We start from the raw sequence: 23,090 nt of genomic DNA, 5'->3' as shown, positions 1-23,090 counted from the left end.
AACGCCCGGCTGGAATATAATAATATATTTGTAAAGCGCTTAGAGACATTTGTATTAAGCGCTATATAAAAATTAAATATTATTATTATTCAGACTCTTTTACCATTGGTAAATCTAGAAAATATATATACTGCGAAATCCGGTTTATTCTAATAGCAGATTAAGATTTTCCCAAGTTGTGTTATTGTGTGGAGCTTAGGAAAATATCGCAATTAATTCTTATTCGCTCGATCAGCCCCCTTAAAAATCATGACTCATTACTCCAGCCATATGCGGCCCGAACAAAACCCGATTACATAACACCCCTATCGTTTTATCGATTTCACAGCGAGTAGTTGGTGTATAGATAAGGGAGAGTAAAGACAAGCTCAGCGTTCACTAGCTGTCATTTGTTTCGGCAAGAAGTTACTTCTTGGTGTGGCTTTCAAGGATATTTTTGTGTGTGTGGACATAACCGACTGGAAGGAAACACGTGCGTTAAGTGGATTTATAATTATATTACTGTCATTTGTTGTTTACTCAATGTAAGTTTTTGCTTCATCTTATTACCCTCTCGTTTATTGGTTTGACATGTTACGGATTTAATTGTCACTTGCACAGATAAAATTGCAAACTCCAAACTGACTATAGCTGTGCGTTCACTTTGAGTGGTCCATGTTCTTTGTGTGTAACTGTGTAAGCATGGTAAGCTGCCTTTAGAAGAAAATATTTCTCGGCCTTCCATATGGTTCATCTTATTTCTTTAATATCTGTGTTTCAGATGTTACGTGTTTGTCACTTAATTAATACACTGTCAAAATCTGAATGAAGCATGCGAATCCAAAATGATTCTATCATTCTACTTTTCTAGCAGTAAAACAAATTATGAAAATCGAAATCATCCGCTCTTTTTCCATGGTGTGTTTTTATGCGTTCTGCATGTGGTACGACTTCAATGAACTGTCGCACTCAACGTTTTCTAAATACCTTCGTTCCTTTCTCTATCCGCAAATACAATCAAAATGCTACCTGAATTTAAGGTTCTTCTTAATTTCGGTAATGTTATTTTTTGTAAACTTTCCGGGCCATCCCGTTCACACGAGAACTTAAAATAACTAATTTATAAATAAGGTAAGAAAACTTCTGTATAGCAATATTCTGAAGGATTTATATGTCAAAGCATATGTAAACTTATTTTGATACTTTTTACTTGGTAGGATTCCTCCAAAAGACGCCGTAAAGCAAGCTGTTTAAATTAAACTGGAGGTCGTTTGTAAAATGTGAGCAAAACAAATTTCCAATATTATTGGACAATAAATTGAAATTGAAATTGAAATATATACACCCCAACGGCCCAAACCTACTCTAAATTTTATTCGTTGCAGTTACCACTACATCTAGTTGTTTAAAAGTGATTTATCGGAGTTGAAATAAATAGCAAAGAAAGTGACGACCCTCTTCCCGTTTCACTTTCAGATGAAGAAATTAGTTTTTTGGATGTACATGTATGAAATAATTGTTGACGCAACAAAATCCTTAACATTTATTCCACTAGCCAGATTGTAAAATGCAACACAAAGCAGAATATAAATATCAGAGAAGAAGGCTGGTAAAAGTTTGAATGAAATCGGACAAAAAATTTAATAACAAATTTCGGATTTTCCAAAGTTGTAGTGATACTGTACATAATATGTATACGCGGTACATGTACTTCAAAGTTCAAATTGGCTGAATCAGCAATGTCACTGTGACGTCGTGCAAGACAACTTCCGCATTTGTTTCAGCTCTCAACATAACTAAAATATTAATTTTCAAAATGTATACATTCTTTTCTTCTACATGACCGATAATAATATGCTATTCATAATATATTACAAGTAGTGCCCAACGAGAGAAGGCAATTTGGAGAATAACAGAAATTACTCATACTTTAATCGTCGCTGTTTTCACGAAGTGACGGTAGTGAAAAAAAATTGCATTCACTTTGCTTGACGATTTTCCTCACTACCGTCACTTCGTGAAAACAAGGATGTTTTGTACATGGCATGCATGCAGGCGCGTAGCCAGGGGGGGCGGTGGGGGCGGTCGCCCCCCCAAAACGCCGGCCAAAAAAAAAAGAGAGAGAAAGAGAAGGAAAAAAAAGAAAGAGGACGTAGGAAGAAAAAGGGAAAAGGAGTCGAGAACGGTACAATGAATCGTCAAAGCTTCCGCGCTTCGCGCGGGAAGGGGGAAACTGAGTTCAAATTAAGAAATTTGAGTCGGGAAAGGTACAACGAATGGTCTTCTTTCTCTAATAATTTAATGAAACGTCAAAGCTTCGCGTGAGAGGGGGGGGGGGGGAACAGAATTCAGACAAGGATTAAGAGTCGAGAAAGGTACAACGAATCGTCTTCTTTCTCTAATAATTTAATGAAACGTCAAAGCTTCGCGTGAGAGAGGGGAGGGACTGAATACAGATAAGGATTAAGAGTCGAAAGAGGTACAACGAATCGTCTTCTTTCTCTAATAATTTAATGAAACGTCAAAGCTTCGCGCGAGAGAGGGGAGGGACTGAATTCAGACAAGGATTATGAGTCGAGAAAGGTTCAACGAATCGTCTTCTTTCAAAGGGGAAACTCCCCCCTCCCTGCACCCACCCCCCTAGGGAGCGCGCTTCGCGCGCTCTTTAAGTGATTCGCACGCTTCGCGTGCTCACTACCGCCCCCCCTAAAATGAAATCCTGGCTACGCGCTTGCATGCATGCTGGACTCCTGGAGAGTGTACACGTTGTTCATTTGATAAAGCTTCGCATATATATAGATTTAGTTATCTTATATTTTCAAAACTTTTATAACTCTTTCTTCATTTGTCCGGTTTATTTCAAACTGTCGCCATACTGTTTCTGTAATTTTCTGTTATTCAAACAAGTGGACGTATTACAAGGGTTGGCTTAATTTCCCGTCAATAGGGCAAGACAGACATGAAAGTGTCAGGGCTCTCATCGTGACGTAATACCTCCTATTATCACTGTATGTATAAGATATATTATATTATGTGCGCGCATTTAAAATTAAAATTTATGTTATAGCTTTCATTTTCGCTTCGTACATGTTCTTCTATGTAAGATATTATTATTATTAACATTATTTTTATAATTATCATCTCATCATCCTTGTAATCATTTTTATTTATAACATTATTATAATTATTATTTGTATTTTAATTACTATATTATCGTCATCATTGTAATTGTTACTTTTATTGCTGTTATTATTAGTATTGTTATTGTTATTATCATTAATGTTATTGATACTAATACTATCATTATATATGTAAATATCATTAGCCTTTAATATTGTTATTTATTTTGACTTTCAGATAAAAGGTGACACCAAAATGGCGACATTGGTCTTTTTAGTCTTTCTCTGCTTTTGTTCCGCTTATGGTAAGTACTGAACAACATATTAGAGTGAGCACTATGACAAAACAAAATTCGTATAATCATCAAGTTAACATAGTCTATCAATAAATTCAATAGACAACAAAGAGATTTAATCAATAGGTGAATAAATAAATAAATAAAAGTAAATAAATAATAACCGAATGAATGGAATTGTCGTAAGCGAGTGGTTTAAGCACTTGACTTGAAACTCAAAGGTCGAGGTTAGATCCCGGACACGGCATAATGTCTTTTGGCAAGGCATTAAAGATGAAGTTGAGTTCTGGTCATGCGATTGCATTGTGGAAGAAATGGTGTGGAATTGACTAAAAAGGTTGATAATCTAGCATATAAGAATTTGTGTGTATTCCAAGGTTCTAGAATCATCAAAATGATAAGAAATTTGGCCAAGTCTTGGTAAAGTTACAAACACTGTACACAGAAAGATGTATATGGGACTACACGAACACGTGGCGTAAAAATCCTACCCCCCCCCCGAGTTTTACGATGTTACTGACATATTTCGAATATAAAGGCATTTGAAGAGCCATGTTTTTCAGGGAACATGTCTTATCTGATGATCTTCCACACTTGCATAATAATAATTATTACGCTCACAAATTATTCTTCACCTCTTTCCAGAACTCAACCTTCTCTTTAATCTTCATTTACCTGGCAGGAATTAATTCCTTGAAATACCCGAGTACTGTAATGGCAGCTAGGCTAAAGCCGGGGTAATAAATAATGCGCCTCTGAATAGAATTTTTAGATAGACGGCGCTATAGAAATACCTATAATTATTATTATTATTATCATCTAATAAAATGCATTTAAAAAATACAATCACAAAAGCTAGGTGATGTGATGAGGCTGGTGTGGGACACTCGATATCATAAAGCTTGATAGTCTTGACCTGCGTTCATGATGAATATATTTAAGTAGCTCATCTATACATGCATACATTTTATTTACTCATTTGTAAATGTATTGTTATATATCATACACATTCCATTAATTACATAGTTGTATTTATAACAACAAAGACGATTGAGTAGAATTTATTTTCAAATTCAATTATTGTCTCTTGAAGTAAGAGTTTCTATGGAGAGAATGATATAGAAAGAGGGATTTTTTTTAATGAATTCTAAATATATCTTCTCTTTCCAGCTGTGGACAAGATATTCTTCGTGGACCAGATCAATTATGGTATCTACTACAGCGACATACGACCTGGCGAACTCCTGACCAATCAGTTCTACACACGGGCTCTCTTCGAACACATCCGGCGACCCGGGGTCATGACCTATGACCCTATGACAAACATGGTGATATGGGGACAGAGGGACCCACATAAGATCGGCGGCGATATTTTGGACGGCGAGCCCTCTACGGTCACCATCGTTCCGGGCGTCAGTAAGTACTAATATTGCAGAATATGTGGGTGAGTGTGTGGGTGTAACTGAATGATGATGATAGTAATAGTGGAGTCCTGTGTTTTTAGCACGCATATTTGGCAAGTTGTCACTCTTGCCTCTCCATTAGGGTAACTCCAGCTTCCGCATGGATGCCATTATACTATGTATGCATCACTCGAGCATTAATGTGAGTGTGCGTGGGTGCATGGGTGGATGTGCGTGAGTGCCTGTGTCCGCTTAATGAGTGGTTGTTTCTTCAATTTTGATGCAACGTTACGTTACCATGTCTCAGCAAAACAATATCACCGAAATGCATGTGAAAAATCAAGATAATTGTCAAAATTCACCCCAAATTATTAAACCGCTGTTTTACATCGATCGACACAAAGCCTTCTTACATAGTTGGTGTAGATGGAGTCGGTATGGAATTATAGATTAAAAAATAAGAGATTAGGACAATACACAATGATACAAAGTACATACAATACAAGAGAGGGGAAACAGATTAGAATACGTTTTAGATAATCCTGACAAGAAGATAGCGCGGGTACACATTGTTTCGATTATTTCATCTGTTGTTCATATAAAGACGCATTATATTTCATTGAAAGTTCAATAAACTAACTAAACATTAACAAATTTCCAATGCAGGATCGTGAAAGTGAATTAATAGATATATGTTCCTCTTCATGAACAAAAGACGAAAGAAATCGATCAGTATTAACTATACATACATGTACAATGCACAGTTCCTTCAATCCATTACTTCAATTCCATTTATTTCCACAGATTCATAAAAAGTAAAATACTATTACAATCAAATATAAAATCATTAAAGCAAAAGTTGACTCTGCAAGGGGGGGGGGGGGGACACAAACCATATAGGTTTAATTATCCCCTGCTTATAAGTACAATATTAATATCATGCTTTTTTTTTGGTATCATACAATAAACACTTGATGGTGGGGTGGTGGTACCAATAAATACAACATGTATCAAGGGGAATCGGAATGAATAATAGGAGAAGAAAGACACCGTAGTGAGAAATACTATGACTTAATCAAATATTTAAAAAACTTTTACTTAAAAGAATTAAGTGATGAGCGGAAATATCTTTAGGGAATTGATTCCGTAGTGAAAGTCCACTGTAATACATTTCTCTTTGTAGAAAAGACACATCCAATTATTTTTCACTAAAAAGTTAAAACTTGAGGAAAAAAATCTGCTTAAAGCCTTAATACATCTAAAAACTTTTGAATTAACTATGTCTGCTCAATTGATCTAAAAGCTTATTAATTGACTAATTTATCAATTTATTCAATTTTCATCTAATAATCCTTGGTATATTATACATGAACATACATGTATATATAGCAGGACAAAATATAAATTCACACAACGCTAGATACAATGCACAATAGGCGTAGATTGAACTTCCCCAGCGCCTTTGATTCATAATCATCAGGTGAAGTGAGCGTTTCATGGTTTTACATGGCTGTAGTACCTATACCCAAGTAAGTGGTCACACATTTGCATTCAAATGAGGACCATTATTATCAGGCTGATCTATGGATTAACAGTTGATTTACGACCTTTATTGTCCTCTTTGTCCTCTTTTCTTCTTAGGATTAAGCGGGATTACGTGTTCAGTGGAAGGGTGCTGGTAGTCTGTATTGTTTGAGATGACTAATCTGTACCACTTAAAAACATAAAATAGTTTAACAAAGAGCTTTTCATAGCGTGTCTTGAGTACGTTGGAGTGGTAAAAAGAGAAGACTTGACACGACATTATAATTATAAGAAACAGTAAAGGAAGAGGAAATTATGTGTGTCATTGGCTTTGGATGATAAAGGGTTATGGTTTAGTGGCGGCTCTTGTTAGCAATTGTTTCAAGATCGAGCTTTGGCTCACTCATTAGTTTTTGTTATTAGTGGATTATTGGCTTTGGTTATTATATGTATGAGAAACAGAAGAGGAAGAGGAAATAATGTGTTTCATTTAACTTTTAAGAATATGATAAAGGTTGTGGTTTAATGGCAGCCCTTGTCAGCAATTGTTTCAAGATTGAGCTTTGGCGGTCACCAAGGATCAGTTCTGTCCCTTTGTTCTAATTTGCCATAGGTTTTTTGTTTTCTTTATTAGTTTGCTTACGTTTGGGTAATTTTGATCATGGGTATGAATAAATTATATTAATTCAATATATTATCATTGTTCGGGCTTGCATGTTCTAATTAGTTCTTCAGAAGAGAGTTTTTCGGTTTTTTGATACCGTTCGGCATGATGAATTTCCAGGTATTATCAGGCCTTTAACATGATGTTTGATTCAAATAAACGTTTCTTGCAGCCTTCATTGTCCGACACAATTGTTAAATTCGATTTTTGAACTGATTAAGAGCGTCTGGCACTTAAAGGCACACTGCCATACTTGTAGCTACTTGCTCCCTCTATATAGAAACTTCCCCAATCGGTGCCTGTTGGTCCCCCATGATCCTCTTTTTCTTATGTTAAATGAGAGCTGAGTTAATGAGATAGCCACCTGTCACAGTGACCTCGATGGCTCTCTGTGTGGTCTAATCCCTTCTGGCCCAGTAGTGGTGACGGTCTTTAAGGGCTTCTGGCGAGTACCGTACAACCCAACGCTAAAATGTCTGAAAATGGTCATTTATAGTACAGGGCGTTATTTCCGATAATTTCCACCGAGTTTAAACCCTTGACTTTTCTTACCACTTTGCTCGTTTATTTCAACTCTTTATTATCCTCGTTTTTAAAATTAAAGATGGTCGTTTGGCAAACGACCATCTTTAATTCAAAAACAAAAACAAAAAGGTTTTGTGGTTTCTTGGATAGACCACCGCAAAATGGAAGGATACTTGAAGTTTAAAACCACCAACCATCTACTATGTTTAACTACCTACCAGCAGTTTCGTAACATGTTTTTATTGTACTGGCATTAGAGAACATTTTATGGATTTTTAGAATTTAGAATTTTATTGACTCTTTGACCCCCACCCCCTCGGACTATGAGAGTAAACACGAACATACCAGTATAAATAGCAATGCATGACTTGTGAATAACTGAATATTATTCTTATACATGCATAGATGATGGCACACAGATACAAACGACAATGAACTTTCTTGAAGGCTGTGTAACTTGTACTTTATTACCATATTGTTGGGTATTTGACTCCGTCGTTAAGGTCCTTGTTTTAAAAACTAGAAAGATATATACATAGAGAGAGAGAGAGAGAGAGAGATATTCAATGACGACTCTTTGTTCATTCTTGCGATTTACTCTGATGAGGTCCAAGACCAAAGCAACTCTATGTGCATGTGTGTATTCGTTGCCATTTGAATTAATGTATATGTAATGTATACCGTGTGAGTAAAAAAAAAAAGTTTACACTCAGAAAAATGTCATTTAGTATTTTGAAAGCAGTTGTGTTACTCACAACGCTACCCTGTATAAATAAGATAAGATATAGATAAATATACAAAAATAGATTTTAAAAGTAGTTTTTGTTCCTTGTTAGTTTGTTGTTTGGTTTGTTTGTTTATTCAGAGCCGTTTTATATCGTTTTATGCATGATATACAATGTATATTGTTTTGGATTTATTTTTTCGAAATACTTTCTCCGTACATTATCGAAGAAATATCTGCCATTACTATTATCATAATATGAACCTTTATGTTTTGGTTGTGTTGTGTTCTTTCTTTCTTTCTTTCTTTTCACGGCTTTTTTTTTTGTACCGCCTTTAAGGAGTGTGATCTTTACTGCTTTGTCAATGTTTTTCTTCGAAACACTTTCTCCGAACGTTATTGAACGTTATTGAAGAAATAAATATCATAACTGTTATGATATCATCACCCCCTTATATTTGCTTGTTTATTCGAGCCTTCAATTATGATCTTGACTGCTTTATAACTGTTTTTTCGAAACATTTTCTCCGAACATTACCGAAAGAAAATGACTATCGTTAATTATAGTAATACCAACCCATATGTTTTTGTTTGTTTGATTTTTCTTCAGAGCCTTTTTGTATCGTCTTCAATGAAGTTGATCGGAGGATCTACTGGTTCGGGGAGGTTCAGAGCCTTTTGAATCGCCTTCAACGATTATGATCTTGACTGCTTTATAACTGTTTTTTCGAAACACTTTCCCGAACATTACCGAAGAATTGACTATCTTTTATTATAATAATATCAAACCTTATGTTTTTGTTTGTTTGTTTTTTCTTCAGAGCCTTTTTGTATCGCCTTCAATGAAGTAGATCGGAGGATCTACTGGTTCGGGGAGGTTTCCGGTCTACTGAATTCTATCCGAGTCGACGGAACCGGCAAGATAAGACTGGCTACCTTGGCGGCACAAATCTATGGACTCAGCGTAGATGGCTCAAACGGGTAAATGATAAGGCAAAGGGCGTTCAATAAGTTCATAGGCCGACTTCGAAGGGTCAGGTATTCAGTGTCGTAATTATGTCTGATCAAAATTTCATGTTTTCCGTTATAGATGACGCGATATATTATGTTCAGTAACGTCCAGCCTAGGTATAAGAGTAGCCATTCAAAGTGGAGTACCTGGGACTTTGAAATAATGACTATGTCGATATATGTTGTTCAGCAACGTGCAGTCATTTCATGGTGCTCAGATGAAGCTGAAGGGTATCTATGAGGAGTTGGTGGCAACATAATGCCAAAATGTTCTTGCTTACTTCACAGCTTGAGCACCATGAAATAGATCACTGAAAGTTCCTGAACAACTTCCATTAACATAGTCCTTTTTTTGTTAAAGTCCCAGGTACTCCAGTTTGAACGGTTGCTCTAATACCTAGGTGGGCTGCTGCTGAACTTAAATCTCGTCACCTGTAATCGGGAAAATAAAACATAATTACTTCCCCGTCCAAAGCGCTTTATAGTCGTCGAGCTATGAACCTTTTGAACGCCCCTCGTACTAGTTCTCCTCATACTACTGATATCCTACTGCTGCTACTACTCCTACTACTACTTCAACTAATACGATTTATACTACTACTACTACTACTACTACTACTACTACTACTACTACTACTACTACTCGTACTACAACTACTTCTACTACTACTATTACTACTACTACTACTACTACTATTATTACTACTACTACTACTACTACTACTACTACTACTACTACTACTACTACTAATACAACTACTATTACAACAACAACTAATATTACTTCTACTACTCCTACTGCTACTTCAACTAATCAGATTTATACTACTACTACTCCTACTCATACTACTACTGCTACCACTGATAATACTACATAATTCTTTTACTACTACTACTACTACTACTACTACAACTACTACTCGTACCACTACAACTACTACTAATATAGTGACTACTACTTCTACTACTAATACAAAAATGCCTTACTTATTTTGTGTCCAACCAACTTAAGGCAATCTTGTGCACAATTTGAGTAATGCTTTTCGCATGTAATTATGATTATCTTGTTCCTATGAATTGAGCATAAATAGCCCACGTTTGTCATATTGTTGTTATCGCGTTGGTTGGAAACATAACATTGCCCTCATGTAGATTTTCGTTATCCAATAATATTTTTACACTGAACAACATTTAAGGTTTTAATGGGTGTTAGTATGATTTCGAATTTTCTCTTTCCAGATTTCTGTATTTTGCTGAGGGCGATCGGATCGTGAGAATGAAGGTGGATGGTAGTGAATCAACGGCCATCGTCGATACAAATCTCGCCAATGTGACAGCTTTTACAAGAAATCCACAAGGTACGTCATTTAACGAGATATTTTTCGGTTGGTAGTTCTACATAATGTGTAATTGCGAACGATAGCCAGCTAGTTCCTGTAATAATAATAATATTGGATATTTATATAGCGCATCCACCATGCATGGTGCTCAAAGCGCTCCAACTATTACCCCAGCTCTGCTAGGCAGCCGATTTCGGCGCTCACAGCATTCAAGGAATTCCTTTCTACCGGTACCCATTTAACACCTGGATGGAGAGTGGCAAATGTAGATTAATATCTGTACTGAATCAACATGCAACCGTTCACAGCTGGTCATACCGGCTGTCCCTGTATGCATAGTTATAAATTGATTTATCATATCGGTTCGTTGCTGCTCAGATGTTATGTACGACTGATCTATTACCAAAAAAGTACTGTTAAAGTATGTCATTAACAAGACGTCCCCTCCTTTTTTTTGAAAAAGAATGCCAGTTCCGACACCGATTTCTGAATATTTCTCCCCACAGATAGCCGGCTCTATTGGATCAACGGATTTGGGAGTATCGAAACATACGACACAACGACGAATGTTCGTAGTACCCTCGCCAATATATCGACCCCGATTGGACATGTAGAACACATAGTGGTATACAACGGTACGTTCTATTGGGCCGACAGTACTAGGGGCGGGATAGGTCACATCGAGCTGGGGAATCCGACCAATGTTGGCTTTGAGCAGAACATCGTCGTGAGCGGGACGCAGCAGAGCCTAGCAGGAATAATGGACATGAAAGTTTTCATCGATGGTAAGTCATGGCTTTCGCAAACACGACGGGAGAATTACGGCTATAAAGCTCTTCCGTCGTGTTTAGGGAACGAACGTTAGTATGGCCGAGCACGGTCGTGAAAATCAACAAGACGGAGAAAATTCTGGTTCGCGCATGCGCAGATTGATTTTTCGCTCGCGTTACTGTCGTCTTTGCCTTCCGCCGTGTTTGCGAAAGCGCTCTACTCAGACTCGTGACGTAATTATTAACTATAGTAAGAACAAACATGTTATATTATATGAATAGCCATATGGGTCATATATGATAATAAATATTTGAAGAGCTGATAAAAGCTTATTAGGAAGAGTAGCGGACACGAAAGAGTTCGTCAGTGAAGAAGGTAGTTCATGGAGTCGTATTACTAGACAGACTCGTGACGTCATTACTAAAGATATTAAGAGTAAGAATGTTATGTTATGTAAGACTTGATGCCATATGGGTCATGACTCATCTGCCAATTATATGCAGAGTGGAGAAAAAGCTGTATAGCAAGATTAACGGACTCGAACTATGAAGGAGGTGCATTGGTTATTAATGAAGTCGTTTTTTATGAAGACGGTTTTTAAGTACACGTTTTAAACCATTGCCCTGCATTAATTGACATAAAACAATGATGTTAAGGTTACATGTAGTGTTTTGGTTCCATGTGAAAACCAAGAATTCGCTTAAATAGTGTAAATATTTACGGCGAAGCTGTTTTCACCGCTGCAGCTTTCTTTTGTACAACCAAATAATTCCCGATTATTTCTGTTAATCTACCAGTTGATCCTTGCGTTTCCTCGCCTTGTGGTGAGGGCACCGTTTGCGTCAGCACCATGTTTGCTTATGAATGTCAGGCGGCCACCACCCCTGCCACTGGGAATAGCACTACCGAAGTCACAGACACCTGTAAGTAAAACAAAATCTTTAAAATACTGCGTTATATGTTGTTGTTCTTTTATTATCCCACAAGAAAATAAGTAGGATTGAAAAAGTATGAAGTTTATGTTTATTGTTCTTTTGTTTGTAATCTATGCTATTTATGTCGCGCTATATTTATTGTTTTAATGATAATGCTTCAGTAAATTTTCAGAAGGCGCTTTGTAGAAGAAATTTAATTGCCGTAGTAGTAGTAGTCCAGAATCTGGCCTATTTAATGTTGATCTCCACCACACCAACGCTACCTCACCCTACTGACTTGCTACCAGCCGATGATGGCGTGATAATTAAATTAGGACGCCCGGCGAACGCCATCTTCGACGGCTTGAATCAAGTGTGTAGGGAATAAGCCAGTTCACGGTTGCAGTCTGAGCATGAGCAGATAAAGGTCATTGCAGAACAAATTGTGAAATACACGGAGACGAAATACTGGAAACGTGCTCATGAAAGTTATGTAATCATTATTCATTTATGCACTCCATGATATACAGGTGGAAGTATTCTTTGAAAAGGGGAAACAAAGGCTATTTATGTAGCACCTCCATCGCTGTAGGAGTGATTATTTCAAAATGTACAAAGTGGGACCTCTTCATGTTTTTAAGATCTGTGGATATTCGGGGTCATTGCAGTAATGTGCTAACCGTGAACTGGTCTATTATAAAGGATCGGACAGATTCTGGACTATGGTAGTAGTAGTAATAATAAAATACAGAAATAATTATAATACTGCTACCACTACCACTACTAATGGTATGATAATAATCACAACAATGATAATTATAAGAATTTAGAATATGAAATAATATTACACTTAAAAATAATATTACTACTAATAATAATGTTATCAATTTTAATAATGATTATAATAATAATGAAAATAAAAGTTATATTACTAGTTTAAGGGAGTTTACAGATACATTCTGCGCATGGGCAGATAAAGGTCATTTGTACCAAAATGGTCAAACCCACAGAGATGGATGCTGGATATGCGCTCATGAAAGTTATGTAACATAATTCATTTATGCACCTACGGTACGATCTATGATACGCAGGTGGAAGTATTCTTTTCAAGAGGGCAAACAAAAGGTATTCATGAAGCACAGCTAGGACTTTGGCAGTTATTATTCTAAGATGTTCAAAGTGGAACTTCTCCATGTGTAAAAGATCTGTGGATATTTGGGGTCATTTGTACCATGTGCTATCTGTAAACTCTCTTATTAGGCCTAAAAGAAATATGTTGTATTGCCCGGAAATGTGGAACTTCTCCATGTGTAAAAGATTTGTGGATATTTGGGGTCATTTGTACCATGTGCTATCTGTATACTCCTTTATTAGGCATAAAAGAAATATGTTGTGTTGCCCGGAAATATTTTTCCCTCCCTCTTTGGCCTGATATTTATCATACATTCTTTAATACATTTTTTTCTTCTAAAAAACGGTTCAAAAAGCCGACTGTAGATTTCAAGATTTTTGGGTCGGTCGCAAAGGGCAATATAACATCATTTTTGTTTCGCCTTATTTGACTCATTATCATTCTTATTCTTCCTATTCTTCTTCTTATTATTTATGATAATAAAGCAACCATGGGACCACCAGCTAACCCCTGTGAGGCCGAAGGTGACGCGTATCCCTGCCATGAGCTTTATGGGGTCTGTGAGAACATCGACGGAACCCCACTGTGTAGCTGCTATGATGGATATGACCTTGCTAATGACGGAGTCACGTGCATGGGTATGTTGAGTTTTTTTCTCTCTCTCCATCTCTATCTCTCCCTCCTCTCCTCCCCTCTCTCCTCCCCTCCCCCCTCCTTCTCGTCCGCCCTCATAAAATCATTTTTTTGTGTGACCCTTACTAATGCCCATGTCACCCCTTTGCGTATTTGGCTTACGTATTGAAGCGTATTTATGGCAAACCGTTTTAACATTTATTCCTATTTCTTGATATCAACTTCTTGATAACAAGAAATCAAATTCTTGAATGCTTTACAACAGAAAATCATTTTTTGATATCAAGAAATAAGAATAAATGTTAAACGGCGTGCCATAAATACGCGGTAATACGCAAGTCAAATACGCGAAGGTGTGACCGAGGCATAAGAGGTTCTCCCGATGCCCTGCGCTCGGTTGTAGAGTCCTGACCCCTGCTCCCTTAGAGGCTGTTCACACCGCTATGAGATAGCGCGGTCTATCGTAGTACCCCTTTTTTCCAGCGCGCGCTATAACCGCGCTATCTCTCGTGGACCACCCCCTAGAGGTGCTCCAGTGGCACGCCGTTTTGGCTCGCCGTGGCTCGCTGTTGGACGGACCGAAACGACGTTGTACCTTCCAAACCGCAGAGATAGCACGGTCTAGCGCGCGCTATCTCTGCCGGTGTGAACAGCCTCTTAGAGCCTGGAGAGTGATTCGAAAAAGAGATACAACACTAAATGTGTTACACTATTGACAACGTAATGTTCTAACAAAACGATTGAAAAAATGGAAAAAATATAGCCTATGATAGGCCTTCGGCCTTAGTTTGAACCTCCATATTTTGATATGTTTTTGTTATTTCGATCTTTTATAATTTGTAATAAACCTTTAATTGGTGTTGAATTTAATTATACCTTCACCTCATTGCTATCTATCCTCTTATTATCATTTGTTATGGAATTGTGGAAATAATAAAATTGAATTTAATTAAATTGAATTGTATCATGATGGTGACATTCCCATTCGATTAAAAAACAAACAAGTAGCTTACGCAGTTGAATGAAAAATACTTGGCTACTAAATGGCTCAGTGGTATTTCAAAGGTATCATAACCTGGAGGTCTCAGGTTCAAAAAGATGTTCATGCGTGTGTGTTCTTCGGCGAGGTATTAATCGTATTACCTAGAGTTATAGGACACGTGATTTCTTGGAGGTCAGCTTGATTTGATGGGTTGACTTTTTTTTTTACCTGACTGCTAAGAAAGCATGTGTATACTCGTATGTAAGCGACCATTGAACTGCCGACTATAAGTCCTCTCCGAGGTAATAGGGACTTTTAGATTTGCACGACGAGAACGTGGACTGCCACGTGTGACATCCTTTTAAGGACGTCGCATTGCCTTAAAAGGATGTCACACGTGGCAGTCCACGTTCTCGTCGTGCAAATCTAAAAATCCCTTATGAGAATCAATGCCTTGCCAAAGGGCACTAGCGCATGGACTCGGTTTTAAAGCCGAGAGCCCGAGACGTCCAGCTTACGAGACCACTGGTTTACCATCGAGCCAGGTAAAATACATGTAACCCTATATTCCTGCATTATCATTTTTTTTAGCTCATTTAAACTGTTCCCATTGTGAGAATGGCGAGTGTGTTATTAGCGACGCCGGCGCCAAATGTGTCTGTGACTCCGGCTACATGCAAGGGACTGGGGAACACACCTGTGAAGATATCAACGAATGCAAAAGCGAAAGCTCCGTTTGCGACGTGGAGTATGGCGAATGTAAGAACACGGCCGGTGCATACTACTGTAGCTGTATTACAGGTTTCGTCACCGGCGGAAACGGACTCACGTGTCAAGGTAGGCTACCCAGTAACATATCTAGGGGGTGTTTCACAAAGAACCTAAGTCGAACTTAACTCTAAGTTGAACTTAAAAATTATGGAGAGCCATTTGAAGCCTTAAAAGAAAATGTGTTCAAAAGTGAAAATTCAAGTATTTTAGACTTTTCATAAAATCCACATCAAGAACAGGGCAATTCCACGGTAACGGAAGGACACTCAGACAAGATTTTTGAACTTCAGGTTCATACTAAAAGAACTGTTTTATTAGTATAAGATGTGAAACAGTAAAGATATAATACCTATATAAGTGCCTTTAATTCTCCCCCCAAAATTGTCATTATAGTTAAGTACTTTAAGAATGTGCATATTAATTATCTCGGTAACGGAAGGACATAAAAATGGACATGGTTTTTCCAGTTAATTAGTGTTTATCCAAACTTTGTGAAGTTGATGAAGCTTTTCACTTGACTGAAACACATTTTGTTCCCCATAGTTTAATACATACTAATAAAACAGTTCTTAGTATGAACCTGAAGTTCAAAAATCTTGTCTGAGTGTCCTTCCGTTACCGTGGAATTGCCCAACATCTATTTGATAATAGAAAATATGAATGATTTGAATCAACATTTTATGCCTTTTGAATTATCTTTTCCCAAATATTTTCATAGATGCGAACGTCTTTCCATAATAGTTAAGTCCAACTTAGAGATAATTTCAACTTAGGATATTTGTGAAACACCCCCTAGGTTAGATACGGCCCAGAAGTTGTAATAGTTATACATGTCTATATGAATAAAAGCATGGCATGTAATGAACTCAAATTGAGGGGCGAGCTAGGAAAATAGAAATCCCTTTCAACTTATGTTGGTATTGGGTTTGCTATTAAGCCTTTGATCTGCATGGGAGTGTGGCGAGAACTCGCACCCTTATTTATTTGTTAATTTCATTTCTGGGGAGATTCCCTTGTTTAATTCCTGTGTGCCTGTTATCTGAAGTGACATGTAGAGAGAATTTATGCCACTACATTGCATTCCCTTTTAAAAATGTCCATGTGCCTCAAACTTTTATCTGTCTGTATGTAACGAGAGCTCGTATGTTTTGTTTTTTGTGTGTTCTTGGATTCCTGCTTTTATTTTCTTTGTGCCTATTATCTGTAGTTGATTTTGAAATGAACTTATGCCTTAAAGCCCCACTGCACTACTTATGACTACTTGCACCCTCTATATAGCAAACAATGCCTAATCGGTGACCATTGGTCCTCCATGGTCCCCCTTTTCATATGTTAATTGAGAGCTGATGTGATAAGATGACCACCTGCCAGTTACCCCGCAAGGAGGTCTAATCCCTCCTGGCCAAATTAGTGCAAATGGACTTTAAAATAAAGGAATCCACTGTTTAATTCCCAGGAGTCGAATGTACAGTGGACTGTAACGAGAAGTTAAGCCTTTTTATTTAATTGAATTGTTTTTCTCCTCCAATGTATCCCTTATCTTCAGTTGACTGTAGCCAGAACTCATGCCAAAATGGAGGTACCTGCTTGGACAATCTGTGCTATTGTCTAGATGATTTTGAAGGACTATTATGCGAAATTGGTTAGCATTAATAATGATTATTTATAATGAACGTTACTCGTACAGCGCATATCACTAACACAAAGAAACTTTCATATCTAAACTCAAAACTCATCTTTTCATATTAGCATATAAATAGTATTAAGGACAAGTAACGTTGTAATTGTTCTCTCTGTAAGAACTTCATTATTTTCTACATATGTTTCTGTTTCATCTTCCTTTCATGATCTTGTTATACTTTGTTGTAAAGCGCATTGAAATGTCAACAGACGCGAATGCGCTATAAAATAACACAGTATTATTAAATTAATATTAAAGAAAGTCCTTCATTGTACAACTCGTGTTCCCGTGACATTTCTTCCGCGGCCATGGACCCAATATAGATAAGGAGTTAGCTAAATCGCATGACCCTTTTGCCATATCTCCTTGTACCGAATTGTATTACAAGGGAAACTATTAGTTGAAATTTGTTGCAGAGGGCGCTTCACCAACAAAATCTGTTTGTAAGATTATGAAAAACTGAGTGTCAAATTTGAAAGAACAAACAATTTAAATGACATAATGACCTTTGTTTGTTTTTCACTGGATCTTGGGGGGAGGGGGGGGGGGGAGGGAGGGTTAAATTTCACACATTTGGGGGTCTAAAATTACCCTTCAGAGCAATTTTTAATCCTGAAAGAGCACTAGAAATGTCATAAATAAGAATAAGAGCAATAACCATGCACTTTGAAGGCATTTGTGGTCTGATTTGATGAGATAACCACCTGTCAGTGACCTCGCAGGGAGGTCCAACCCCCCGGCCAAACTAGTTCAGACGGACTTTAAGCTAATTCTTAGCTCTGGTAGGGCCACGGTATGTCGAGAGATCATGGCTATAGTTTATTCTGGGTTGTTTATTATACTGTAGATTGATTGTTTTAACCATTAAAATAAAATTTAAAAACTCACAAAACTTGGTGGAAATCATCTTCAATAAGAAACACAACTCTCATCCGTACATTTAGTGACCTGTGTTAAGCTCAATGGTGTCGGACCTACTTACCTTGATTTCCTCTTTCTATGCCCATTTCTAATACATTTTCAACCACAATCGTTTGGTACATGTCATTTATTTGTTGTCTTGAACATTCAGTGTAAGTTTTGTTGGTTTCTGTGGATTTTTTTTTTGTTATCATTCCCTGCATCCAAACTTATCTTTAATCATGGGATATATATATATATATATATATACGAACGGATTTAAGATTATTTAACTGTGTCCATTAAAAGATTACTGTGTTAAAGAGCTGTATCGAAACTAATCAAGACCGGAAATGGTTGTTTTTCAAAGCCCATTGTGTTGCACAATGAAATCCTTCCGTCGTTTGTTTCGCGCAGTTACCATTCACATACATGGCATTAAAAGGTAATACAAAGAAATACCCCCAGCGGTTTAGCGCTTCGCAACTTAACGAGCCTCAACCCCTTGTATCTTCGACGAAATATCGGATTGGATAAGCATCATATTCAGTCAGATAAATTTTAACAATAAGCCAGTTCACGGTTGCAGTCTGAGCATGAGCAGATAAAGGTCATTGCAGAACAAATTGTATAATACACTGAGACGAAATACTGGATACGTGCTCATGAAAGTTATGTAATCATTATTCATTAATGAACAAGCAGTGCATTCCATGATACACAGGCAGAATTACAGGTGCAAATATTCTTTGAAAAGGGGAAACAAAGGCTATTTATGTAGCACCTGCATCGCTGTAGGAGTGATTATTTCAAAATGTACAAAGTGGGACCTCTTCATGTTTTGAAGATCTGTGGATATTCGGGGTCATTGCAGAGATGTGCTAACCGTGAACTGGTCTATTACATGGAATTAATAATTTATATCGTTTGCAAATACCTTACACAATCACTCATAAATCAAGCAAGTTATATAACAGTTTTATATCTTACTGATCTGGTATCGGCTTATGCATACTGATTTCATTAATAGCCTGGTATTTGTTAAAATACGATCATGTTATATTCTTTATAATTTGACTATTCATTTATTTAAATATTAAGTAATTCATTAATGTGGTTATTCAGGTATCTATTTTTCTATCTATTGATTTAGTTGTCGTTATATCTATTTATACAGGATTCCAGTTTTCAGGCAATAGCCTGATTTCAGGCTCTGGCGAGTTAATTTCAGACCATAGTTTAAACTTTTTTGTGTACAAAATAGCTCATTCTAGGTGATTTTCACGCCCTCTGATCAATTCTACCTGGCATCCCTGTTTATATAACGGTAACAATCTCCCTAACTTTTTTTAGAACGTAGTTTAACAAGTAAAGCATGTTTTGAAACTAAACTCTTGGTATCAAAAATTGAATTGTTGTTATTGTTATATTACCACCTCTCATTACCTGCAGAGTATATGGACACCGCAACCGATGATCCAGAAGAAACTACAAACTTCGCTGACCACGATGAACCTATCGAATGGAAGATAGCAAGAAAAGTCATAATCATTATCACCGTGGTCACCCTCCTTATCGTAATCCTTAGTATCGTCATCGTTGTTATCTGTTGCAGATGCAAAAACGATGACAAAGTCAAAGAAAAACCTAATGCCTAAATGTAAACATGCGCTCGTTAGGAAGGCTTATACTTCGTACTGTCGCACAGTGGGCCAGAGAGAAACTAAAGTGCGCCAAAAATCATTTTTGGTGTTTATTTTTTTAATTTATTTTTTCTTGCCCAGTTGAAAGACACTACATGTAAGAATACCTCAGTAAAATATTCAATTCCGGTATGCACAATAAGGGTATAAATTTACTCCTTCAAACAGCAAAATCCTACATACTCACAGTTTAGTGCAAATGTGAGTTATTTTATAAATCTTTCTATTTTACATATTTAGCTCTTTAGTTCCTCCCTGGCCCACTGTGCTTTGGGTCTCCTAATTGGTTACCCAAAATTTCGTAAAAAATTAAGCCTTAATCATTTTGGAATCGCAACAGTATAGGGTCCAGTCTTTAACGATTTCAACTCGTTTTTCAAATTTAAGGGCATTTGAAGGGTCATATTTTCCAGAAGACATTTGGTTTTGTGATATTTTTCCGAACTGTCGGAAAAAGGAGGATAAAGTTCTCGAACTGTAACAGAGGCACACTGTGAAGTTCATTATATAAGAAAATATTGTTCTTTCTAACTTGAAGAAGGAACTGCTTATTTTCTTTTTTCAACTGTTCACTGGCATTTTATTCCCATTAATTTAATTTTTTCGCGGTTTTCCCCTCCCATTATATCCTCGTACTGAATTGTATTTTAGAATAGCGGGCAATATGTTGTAAAAATTGCCTGCAAATGTTAAATAGCCTTCAAATTGTCAATAGCCAGGCTATGATGCAGTAACTCAATACTTGTCGTCAAATATAAAGACCAGTTATGGCCATGTGATTGCATTGTGAAAGAAACGTTGTGGAATCGATCAGAAGGTCATTCATCTAGCATATAAGTATTAGAGTGTACTGCAAGGGTCTGAAATCAACAAAATGATAAGAAATTTGGCCCAGTCTTTGTAAAGTTACAAGCACTGTACACAGAAAGATGTATATGTGACTACGCACACGTGCGCGACACGTGCGTTTATCTCTTACATACCAATAGATAAACTAATTTACCAAATATATCAATTATAAGGCGGTTTCCCGGCAAAATTTTTATCATCATGTATTAGTCAAACATATTCTTTCGCATGATTGGTAATAAGAGCTTCCATTTCATTTTTTTTTAAATTGGGGCGTTTCCAAAACTGGTCTTTACCTTTTAAGATAATCTTTAGCTCTGGTATGGGAATAGAATGCCGAGATAACATGCCAATTACTCATTGTTGATTGTTTTTCCTGCAGTAAATTGATTGTTTGAACCAGTAAAATAAAAAACAAACTTCCAAAAAATTGATGGAAATCATCTTCAATAAAAAACCACAACTTTCATTCTCGCACAGTGACCTGTGTTAAGCACACAGTGTCGGGCCTACTTACCTTTATTTAATTTTCTTTCCATGCTTATTACGAAGCCCCAATACACTTTTTAACAAAATCGTTTGGTACATGTCATTTATTTGTTATCTTGAACATTCATTGTTAGTTTTGTTGGATTGCGGTTTATCTATGCACTTCCTTTTCATCTTCGATCATTATAACGATTTGTCCTATGATTTCTTTACTTCGGATATCTAAATGTTGAAGGAAAATATAACTCGTATTAAGTTAAGAGCTGTAAAAAACTAATACATTATTAGTATAATTAAACAAAGAGTTACTGTTATAACGTGTAATAAATTATGTACTTGTCTTTTCTTGTCACATCTGTTTTTAACCCATTATGTAGCATAAAGGCGAATATTAGTACATTGTGTAATTATGTTATTGGTATGTTATTATGTATGGTTTTCGTTTTTTTCATTTAATGTAGCTTTATTATTTCATTTTTAATAAAACATATCAAATCAAAACAAATCGATTCAAGCGTGTTTATTAGTTTCGTTATGATAGGCAGTTTTGTAAACGAGCACCCCTGATCAAATAATCTATGCTTTAGTTACCAAGAGAAATTTGAATTCGACTTTTGGTTTGTTTTTATAATTATATGCATGTGACAACGGAAAAGGAATGATCTGTTGTTTTGAATGGAATCCAAAATTATTTTTGTTATGAAAATTGATAAACTGAAGCAAAAATATCAACTGACAATGTGTTTAAAGCGTTAGAACGTGTCGTGGTGTACTAGTGGATACGTCATCGCACTGAGAATCACGTGGTACGCGTTCGAGTCTTGCCACGGCACCAATGACCTTTGGCAAGACATGAATTAATCGATCTTTGCCAAACTCGACCCACGTAGGGATAGATGCGTACTCGGCAGGAATTAATTCTTTGAAATGCTTTGGCGCCTTAAAGATAAACTCCAGTACTGGTAAAAAAAAAAATAATTCTCACAGAATCAAACGAAACTTACACTGAATGTTCAAGATTACAAATAAATGACATGTGCCAAACAATTTTGGAAGAAAATGTATACTGGCTGAGTAATGAGCATAGAAAGACAAGGAAATCAAGGTAGTACTAGCCCCGACACCATGTGTGTTGTCCCATATATAGCTTTCTATGTGAGTGCTTGTTACTTTACCAAGACTCGGTCAAATTTATTATGATTTTGATGACTCCAGAACCTTGCAGTGCACACCAATACTTACAAGCTACATGATCAACTGTTTCTCATCCTTTCCACACCTTTTCTTTTACAATGCAATCGCATTACCAGTACTAAAGTTTATCTTTAAAGTCAGCCATGCCAGAACAAGGGTAACAAATGTGGAGCGCCATGAGTGTCAAGTCTGACAAACATAAACGCTATACAAGGAAATATAATAACAATACTGTTATTATTATCATGTTTAATTATTATTATACTAATTTTATTATTATTATTATTACTATGATTATTGTTACTACTATTAGTATCATCATTATCATCTTTATCATTATCTCTCTCTTTCCAGTGTAACATATATATATATATATATATGTGACAAACCATTTCAAATACACACTGCTCCTCCAAGAAATAAAAACGGTCAGCTTTAAAGGAGAACTTACCCTAAAAATAACTTTAGTTGTTCTCAGACTAGGCG

General features: G+C 36.6%; 2 protein-coding genes across 3 annotated transcripts; both read left to right on the top strand.

Moving 5' to 3' along the window:
- The first annotated feature begins 639 nt into the window (after positions 1-639).
- Positions 640-10,653, top strand: LOC115922536. Its single transcript, XM_030981522.1, has 5 exons — positions 640-684; positions 3,337-3,403; positions 4,565-4,810; positions 9,056-9,215; positions 10,485-10,653. Exons 1-5 carry the CDS (start codon positions 655-657, stop codon positions 10,636-10,638), a joined length of 657 nt encoding a protein of 218 aa, XP_030837382.1. The 5' UTR covers positions 640-654; the 3' UTR covers positions 10,639-10,653.
- A 418-nt stretch (positions 10,654-11,071) lies between these two features.
- On the top strand, positions 11,072-21,911 carry LOC115918518 (latent-transforming growth factor beta-binding protein 1-like). Of its 2 annotated transcripts, XM_030981507.1 has the most exons (6): positions 11,072-11,370; positions 12,154-12,279; positions 13,888-14,040; positions 15,609-15,854; positions 17,335-17,430; positions 19,822-21,911. In XM_030981507.1, the coding sequence occupies exons 1-6, from the start codon at positions 11,346-11,348 to the stop codon at positions 20,025-20,027; spliced, it is 852 nt and encodes a 283-aa protein (XP_030837367.1). In that variant the 5' UTR covers positions 11,072-11,345; the 3' UTR covers positions 20,028-21,911. The 2 variants fall into 2 exon arrangements, with proteins under 2 accessions (XP_030837367.1, XP_030837374.1); XM_030981514.1 differs by lacking the exon at positions 17,335-17,430.
- The last annotated feature ends 1,179 nt before the right edge of the window (positions 21,912-23,090 follow it).

The sequence above is a fragment of the Strongylocentrotus purpuratus genome, unplaced genomic scaffold, assembly GCF_000002235.5.
Source record: "Strongylocentrotus purpuratus isolate Spur 01 unplaced genomic scaffold, Spur_5.0 spur5_contig_821, whole genome shotgun sequence".
Taxonomy (NCBI): domain Eukaryota; kingdom Metazoa; phylum Echinodermata; class Echinoidea; order Camarodonta; family Strongylocentrotidae; genus Strongylocentrotus; species Strongylocentrotus purpuratus.
The sequence above is the reverse complement of the archived record's forward strand: the minus strand, read 5'-3'. Positions and strand labels throughout refer to the sequence as shown.